The 8,910-nt window shown below is 32.2% G+C and overlaps 1 protein-coding gene across 5 annotated transcripts; it reads right to left on the bottom strand.

The window, feature by feature from the left end:
* Positions 1 to 2,440: 2,440 nt before the first annotated feature.
* Positions 2,441 to 7,806, bottom strand: LOC7486658 (cyanogenic beta-glucosidase). Of its 5 annotated transcripts, XM_024611192.2 has the most exons (13): positions 7,574 to 7,806; positions 6,981 to 7,050; positions 6,313 to 6,371; positions 6,136 to 6,211; positions 5,955 to 6,032; positions 5,685 to 5,772; positions 5,297 to 5,555; positions 3,986 to 4,101; positions 3,654 to 3,871; positions 3,456 to 3,487; positions 3,252 to 3,354; positions 3,060 to 3,168; positions 2,441 to 2,881 (listed from the first exon to the last, which is right to left on the bottom strand). In XM_024611192.2, the coding sequence occupies exons 1-13, from the start codon at positions 7,754 to 7,756 to the stop codon at positions 2,689 to 2,691; spliced, it is 1,584 nt and encodes a 527-aa protein (XP_024466960.1). In that variant the 5' UTR covers positions 7,757 to 7,806; the 3' UTR covers positions 2,441 to 2,688. The 5 variants fall into 5 exon arrangements, with proteins under 5 accessions (XP_024466960.1, XP_052302188.1, XP_052302184.1 ...); XM_052446228.1 differs by lacking the exon at positions 6,313 to 6,371 and having other exon boundaries at positions 7,574 to 7,804; XM_052446224.1 differs by lacking the exons at positions 6,136 to 6,211; positions 6,313 to 6,371.
* Between the last annotated feature and the right edge of the window lie 1,104 nt (positions 7,807 to 8,910).

Raw genomic sequence — 8,910 nt, 5'->3', positions numbered from 1 at the left:
GATTGGTTTTTCAATGTAACTTGAGTATAGAAAGCATGTGGTGGCAAAAGTCTCACCAAGTTTGTGTCGCCGAGGTGATCACAACACTCGTTTCTTCCATCTAGTTGCTAACTTCAAGAGGGCTAAAAACCATATCCTGAAAGTGGTTCATAATGGTTTTGTTGTTGAAGGTTTACGATCATCAAAGATGCAAAAGTTAGCTACTTCTCCAACTTATTTAGAAGCCTTGATAGATTCCGAAATGGTTTAGGGCCCGTTGGTTTTAAAACAGTTACGACTTCTTCTTCAACTAGTTTGGAGCGAGATATCACTTTGGAAGAATTGAAGCATAGTGTTTGGGACTATGATGGGAGCAAGAGTCTTGGTTCAGATGGTTTCAATTTCAAATTCTACAAGCTTGCTTGGGATTTCATTGCAGATGATTTGTTAGATCTGGCCAAGAATTTTTTTCAAAACAGGTAGTCTTCCAAAAGGAGTCAATCATACTTATGTTCATCTAATTTTGAAGACAATTTCCCTGGTTGGCTTCAAAGAGTTCAGACCTATTAGTTTGATTCACAACGTTTACAAAATAGTGGCTAAGGTTCTTTCTAGTCGTCTGAAAAAGGTTATGCATAACCTTATCAGTGAGAATCAAACAACTTTCTTGGCAGGGAGGCAAATAATTGATGGGTTTTTGGTTGCTAATGAAGCAGTTTATTTCTTGAAAGATGCAGGGTGTCGAGCTTTATCTTTAAGGTGGATTTTCACAAAGCTTTCGACAGTGTCTAGTGTGATTATTTAGAGCAGGTTATGAGGTATATGAGTTTTGGTGAAAAATTGATTAATTTGATCAACACTTGCATGTCCACCACAAAATTATTAGTGCTGATTAATGAATCTCCTTCTAAGGAATTCTTGATAGGTCGTGGGATTCGTCAAGGTAGCCCCCTTTCTCCATTCCTTTTTCTAATTGCAGCAAAGAGGTTATTTGTTTTGTTTCAGAGAACAACTACAACTGATCTTTTCAAAGGTATTCTTTTTGGAGACAACTTTTGCCTCAGTCATCTGCAATATGCAGATGACACTCTAATTTTCATGCATGCTAATCTTCACATGGTTAAAACAGTTCAAAGGATTCTTCTGTGGTTCGCTATTTGTTCAGGTTTGCATATTAACTTCCATAAAAGCTCTTTAATTGGTATAAATGTTGGGGAAGATGCTTGTGCTAGTATGTCATCTTCAATCTTTTGCAGATTTGGTTCCTTGCCTTGCTCTTATCTGGGCATGCCTTTGGAATCCCAAAATTGCATGGTCATATTTCCCCATTTTGAAAAGATATTTTGTCAATCTTGGATCCAAACAGTGTTATCAACTCAGTATTGCATCAAAACATTAAATTCATGATTGGTGATGGGTTCTCCATTCTCTTTTGGTTTGATGTGTGGATAGGATCAAATGCTTTGCGTAGCATTTTCCCTAGGCTTTACAAAGTTTCTGCTATTCAAAATAGTTTGGTTCATGAGATGGGTCAATGGGTGAATGATCATTGGCGAAGGAATTTGGTTTGACGTAGAAACCTCTTATCTTATGAAGAGTAGCAATATCATCAATTGCTATCGATGCTGGAGCCAATGATAATTCAGCATGAAAAAAATAACAAAATCATATGGCTGTGTAATTCTGATGGAAACTTCTTAGTTAAGTCTTGTTGTACCTTAATTGATAATACCTCTTTTGCTAATGCTAAAGTTTTTGAAGCCAACGTCTAGATTAAAAGGGCCTCTCCGAAAGTTCAAGTGTTTCTTTGGTTGACAGTCTAGGACAAAGTTAGTACAAGAGCTTTTCTCCATCACCGGAATGTTTTGCCTGCCACTCAAGTTTCGTGTGTCTTTTGCAACTCAGATTTGAAAACTTCAGAGCACCTTTTTACACATTGTAACTTTTCTAGAAGTGTTTGGATGAAAGTTTTGGATTGGTGGGGTATCCAATGTTGTTTACCGAGCACACTAGACTCGCTGCTTTTGCAGTGGTCCGAAATGAGGCAAGGCAAATTCCAAAGGTTAGCTTGGAGACTAATCTCCAGTAGTACTACTTGGGGTATTTGGTTGTTGAGGAACAATATTGTTTCTTAGGAGGGAACTATAAGCTTGTTTGATTATTTCTCCAACATCTTTCATCAGGTTGCTTACTCTGGATTAAAACTTCACTTATGCAGGAAATGACCTCTTAAGATCTTTTGATGACATCAAATTATGGTGTAATAAAAAATCTTAGGTAGTTTCTTTGTTTCTATTGTAACATTAGTTATTTTTTTTTTGTAGTAGATTAGTTTTTTTTCTCTCTTTCTGTTTCTCTACGTGTATTTTTTTTTTAATGTTTCTATATTTTGCTTTGACTATTAATTTTATAACCTTTTCAATATATTCTGGATGATTATAAAAAAAAAAAAAAAAAAAAAATCCAACTGTAGCCCTTTCCACTCCTCATAATCTCGGCATAACTCTGAAGCCATACATACTACCAGATGGTTTTGTGGAGGGAGGCTTGCATAAGATAGTCAATGGTTGCATGGGAAGAACCCACATAGAATCTCTTAAACTTTCTGATATATATACACACTAATATACAACACTAGTATATATAAATAGTCCCGTATATATTGGTCAAACACTTTCTGATCCATCAAGCTATTCTTAATCGCTTGAATTATACCTTTGGATCAGCCCATTTGTCCGCAAGGAATTCCGAAAACCAGGATGCTGAGCGCTTCCCCTTTCTTGAGAAACCAGATGAACGGTTTACTTGCACCAAACCAAATCCTATGGTAAATCCATCTATAAATTCGAAGTCGTCGGCGAAAGACCATGCAAAGTAGCCTTTGACTTGAACTCCATGGTCTCTGCAAAAATGAGCTCCAATGTTAAACAGTTTGGTCTAATAGTTTATCTAAATCATTATTTGAACCACCAGAAACTTTTTCGGTTAGCAGCCGATTTTAAGTTTATATATGTTCATCTTAATTAAAGGCAACAAAGGAATTAAAATCGTTTAACCACGCATGCAATAGGTAAACTCACTTGATAGATTGTAGAACATTCCGAAGATGGTTAAAATGGAATTCTATTCTAGGATGATCATCCAAGACTTTCGCTTCTGATACATCAGCACCAAGGAAGTCACTGTACCCTTGAAAGAAACAAGAATCTATGAATTCGACCATTAAAATTTTACTAACTTTCCATTAGAATGTGCAGAGTTTATTTTAATACCATTCTCAGTTATGTAAATTATTGGATTTTGGTATTTGTCTTTTATGTGATTCAAAAGATATCGTATCCCCTCTGGATAGATATACTGCCATGGCGCACCAGCCTGTAATTTGTAACAAATCCAGCGTAATATAATAAAGATTTTTCCTCAATCTCAAGTATCGAAAAAAAGCTATGTAAATTATGTATAATTTGCATACAAACCTTTGGACCGATGAGGATCCCATTTCGTTCTCCTGAAAAATATGAAGAGAACAACGGGGTAAAATTATATCATAACCACCTCAGCCTGGGAGATCATTTTTTTAAGCAAAACGTAACCTGACATTTCTTGTGGCTATGGTTCATGGCTACAATGCACCATTTTGTGCCTTAGCAAGACTAAAACAACAAAATTCTTACCTGTAATGTTGGAATTACAATCTGTTTGATATCTGCGATGATCTGGATCGGAAGAATTGGCATTTGCTGCATAATATGCAGTATAGTAATTTAATCCAACAAAGTCTAATGATCCTTTGAGAAAAATAGAATCCAGTGGAGAGAATTTTGGTAATCTATCTTGAACCAATTCCCGCATGTTGCTTGGATAGTCACCATATGTCAAAGGGTTCATGAACCTATATAGAAGCGTGAAAAATTGTAAAAAATATACAGATAATGTTATTAAAGCATATAATGAAAATAACAGAAGGCCTAGCTAGCTACTAGCATATATTTGGAGAACTACATACCAACCAAGCATGAAATCAAGAGTTCTTTTTGCAGCTTCATAATCTTCTGTACTGTTAGAGTATGGTTCATACCAACGAGCATTGAGTGTTATCCCAATCATCCCATTTTGAGAAGCCTGCATTTCAACAAACAAAGTGATACATACATATATTATTTTAATTTTCTACACATCCCGTAAAATTCATTAATTGTAAATTATGATTTGATTCATGTATGTTTTACAATTTTGTAAGTTAGTTTTTCTAGTTTTAAGCCCGATTTGTTTCATGAAAAATAGTTTTTTAAAAATCACTTTTCAAACTTTTATATGTTTGTTTGTCATTAGAAAAATTAGTTAATAAAAAACAATTTACTGTCAAAGAAAAAATTATATTCGTTTCCTAAAAAGTGTTTTCTTTTTATTTTAGACGGAAAACACTTTACAGAAGTTGTGAAAAATTCAGATAAATCTTATTATTTTTTTATTATATTCAATTTGGTCTTTAATCTTTTGATTGCAATATATATTTTCTTTTGAATCCTTTTTTTTTTCAATCTCATCATTTAAAATTTAATTTCAATTGATTTCCTTATTCTTTTGATTATTATATTTTTCTCTTATCATTTTTTTAATTGAATTTTTTATCTATAAGTTCTAATTCTTATTTTTTATTGTTATTTATTTTATTTGAAATAATTTATGATGTTTTTTGAAATAATTTATCAAATTGTATTTGTTTTAATTTCATTATCTTTCAACTTTTTTATCTGTGAGATCTAATCTCCACTTTATTTATTTTATTTGAAATAATTTATGGAATTAGATTTTTTTTTTAATTTCATCATCCTTCAACTTTTTTATCTGTAAGATTTATTCCTCGTTTTATTAATAAATTTGAAAAAAAATTAAAACATTAATAAGTTATTTTTCCAGCTTATTTTTTATTATATAACCAAATACTGGAAAATATTTTACAACTCACATGACATTATTATATACCAAAAAAATAATTTATTTTACATGAAAACTACTTTCCAAAATAATTCTTAGGCATGTAAATAAACGGGCCTAAAAAACATTTGTAGTCTATTGACAAGAGTTGATTGTTAGTTCTTTTATAAATGTAGTTGGTGAAATTAGAAGATTTTACTACAGGCGAAGAAAAGAATTAAGAAAGACAATGATTAAATTTTCACGCAAAACTAACACAAGGATTAATAATAGGATTCAATATTTATGCCTTAAACACAAGGGATAGACTAATTATTTCGCTAATATCATAGGGATTAAATAATAGTTTATCCATTAAAAATGTGCATTTAGTGGATACCTGATACCTTTTCTTGTATGTATCTGCTGCTGCTACATGAGAAAGGAGGAGATTATGGGCAACTAGGTAAGGTTCCGTGGCAGAGTTTCCATGTTTGCAGTACTTTTCATCCACCCATTTGGAACATCTGCCAGGTGCAAATTGACCTGAATCATAGCCGTCACTGGAGTATTTGTGTGGCTCATTTATAGTAATCCAGTACTTCACTCGGTCACCAAATTCCTGGAAGCAAAGCTCAGCAAAATCTCGAAAATCGTTCCTATAAATTAATCAGAAGAACAAAAAATTCTATGTTACAATTCCATATCCTATTTTTACAAATAAAAATGCTTGGCTTCTATTTTGATATATGTATTTAATGTTGGAACAAAAAAATGTGATAACTTACACAATATTATCACTTAGAAAGCCGCCGTACATGTCTTCGAGTGCTTGAGGAGTATCCCAATGAAAGATAGTTACAAAAGGCTGTAAACCTGTGTTATAGCATAAAATATGAGAGAGGGTTTTAGATAATAACTTCTCAAATAAAATTTTGCTTTTCTTTTTCACTTGGAAAACTATTTCTCAGCAAACTATTTTGAAGAATCAAGCAGCACGGATGACTAACAACAAGATTTTATATATATATTTCTAGGGAGAGGGAGAAGATTTAAACGTTTAGCTATGGTGGCATTGATGAGCTTGTTGTAAAACTCAATTCCATCTCTGTTCACTCCTGCCCTTATTTTCCCACCTGAATATCATTAGATTTTTGTTTTAGAGAAAAGTAAAAGTAAAAATTATCAGCAAATAAATAAATAAAAAGCACACCATCACTGTTCTTATATCATACTTACTGGGAATTACTCTCGACCAAGAGATAGAGAATCTGAAAGAATCCATATTCATGTCCTTCACTGTCTGAAGATCACTCTGTCGACACGGTATGGACATTCACGTCCATTAGTAGAAGTATCCATATCCATCCAAGAAACTCTATGTTACAATTACATTATCATCAAATTGATATATACCTGGTAGCGATGGTAAAAATCAATTCCCATCTCTCCGTTGCTGCCATCAGCTATTCTTTCTGAATGTTTTCATAAAAATGATTGATGGAGCTGTACATTAATGTGTTTGTGTGTGTGTGTATATATATATACTTTTGGTCTAAATGTAATAGTAATATAAAGTCTTTTTATTTAAATTCCCTTGAAATGATCAGAATATGATCATTTAATGATCATGCTACTGTATTAATTAACATCATTTAAATAAAATAAAAAATTAAGAAATTAATCAGAAACATGGTGGAGTAAAGTTCTATTTAGTTACTGTTTAATTTAGCTTCTTCATTCGTAAAATCAAAACTATATTTTGATATATAGTGTAGAAAGACAACAAGCTTTCGTTGAAAATATCTGTAAGAGAATATAGATTTAAAAAAAGTTGAATCACTTGTCCTTAGCAAATTACCCGATTCAAAGAGGCAAAAGCCAAAGGGAGAAATCGCAAGTAATTGAAACACTAAAATTTGAAAATTCATCTCTGAAATCAAAATTTAATGAACCCGAACCAGACCTATTTTGACATATAGTGTAGAAAGACAACAAGCTATTTTTGGTCTTTCTTCATCATCATCATCTTCATCTTAATTAATAACGCACGCATGCACACAGAGAATGGGCGAGACAAATACCTGGGAATTCTTGAGTAAAAGTGTCCCATATGCTCCGACCTCTGCAACTTTCGTTTGCATCACCCTCGTACTTGATACCATAAACACAGATTTGCATAATCAGTTCAGGATTCAAATTTTGATACATGCTAGCTCTAAATTCCTGAATCCGAATAGCATTAGCTTTGTAGCTATATTTAAGCTTGGTTTATAACTAATTGGCTATTTGTATTGAGCATTATGATCATTCTACTACAATTGTATATATTTCCTGTACTAAAATTATGTTTGGTATGGGTTTAAAAACTTTATATTGTCTCAAACGCCATCCATAAGTTTTTTATTCACTGTAAGTTTACCATGTAAATAGACATGTTTTACTAGTAGGATAATATTAAGTAAGATCAGCATTCTATTATTATTGTATCTAGACATGTTATTGCAGTAGTGTGCGTCACTATGTATCTAGACATGCTACACATATTAGCATTCCACTGCAATTGAATCTAGACATGTTATAGCACTAGTGTTCATGACGATGTATCTAGACATGTTATAGCACTAGTGTTCATGTAACTAGTAACTCGAGTTAAAGATTCAATCGATCTAGCTACCTGGTAAGAAGACGAGGCTGTCCCAAATATGAAATCACTTGGAAAGGATTTACGGTTGAAAAAATTAGTGGCAAAAGGAACATTTAAGTCCATAATGTTGTTTGGCATCACTAGCTTGGCAGAAGCAAACGAGCTTACTAGGAGGAGCATTCCTGAAAAAATCCAGCCAAGATGAATTGCCATTTGGCTAGATACTAATGTGAATGGTTTGAGGGATTTATGGTTTCAATTCTCATGCTATCCCTCCCTTTATATCTAAGACATGTTATACATTTCACCATTCTTCTGCAATTGTATCTAGACGTTATAATAGTACTTAGTATTGGTGACGATGTATCTAGACTTGTTGTACCTGGGATTTTGTCATGATAAATAATTGATTTATTGTGTACATCATGCCCAATTTCAAGCCCCGTAGAACCAATTCTGATGTTATCATCGCCAAACACAACCTGAAATGGGTAGTTGGAATGTACTTTTTTATTTAAATCAAATTATTCTTAATTTGGAATTATGTAGCTTTATATTTATACTTTTAAAGTTCTCAACTCAATCAAATAAAATTATTAAAAATAGAGATCAATTGACCGAACGACATGCCACTAACACATTTTTTTAAGTTTGAACGATGTGTCGTTTAGATTTTTTGATTTGGGATTGGACAATTTCAATTGAGCCTCTATTCTTCCAATTTATTTTAATTTCATCCATAATTGCTTTCAAACTTTTAATTTCAAGGAATTTCACTTCCGCCAAACTCAATTGTCAGCCCTTAAATTAGACTCATTTTTCATTTTGGTCATTGGTTATGAATTTATGTATTTTAACCCTTAATTGACCACCAAACTTTCAATTTTTTCAATTTAGCCTCTGATTTGGTTAATTTCAGCCCCTATATTTACACTTTCTTTTTTCATTTTGGGTGGTTTTGGATTTCTTCAATCAAGTCCCTAATTACCCATCAAACTTCAATATTTATGCAATTAAGCCCTTGATTTGACTAAATTAACTCCTAAAAATTGCAATTCGATCCCCAAACTTCAATTTCTTCAAATTAAAGCCTAAATTAATTTTAAAAATCATTTTTTCTTGTAATTTTCTAATTGAGTCCTTAAACATTCAATTTTGAATTTTCCTTCTTAAAATGAATTTTCTTTGCCAATATACACTGTTAAATTTTTCAATCTTATATATTTGAACTTTATCAACCAGTCTTGGGCGATTTCTTAAGCGTTCTGGTATACTCTTCTCACTGATATATATATATATATATATATATATATATATATATATATATATATATATATATATATATATATATATATATTATTTTCTTC

Source organism: Populus trichocarpa, chromosome 1 (assembly GCF_000002775.5).
Source record: "Populus trichocarpa isolate Nisqually-1 chromosome 1, P.trichocarpa_v4.1, whole genome shotgun sequence".
NCBI classification, from domain to species: domain Eukaryota; kingdom Viridiplantae; phylum Streptophyta; class Magnoliopsida; order Malpighiales; family Salicaceae; genus Populus; species Populus trichocarpa.
Note: the sequence above shows the minus strand (reverse complement) of the source record. Positions and strands in the feature narration are given on the sequence as shown.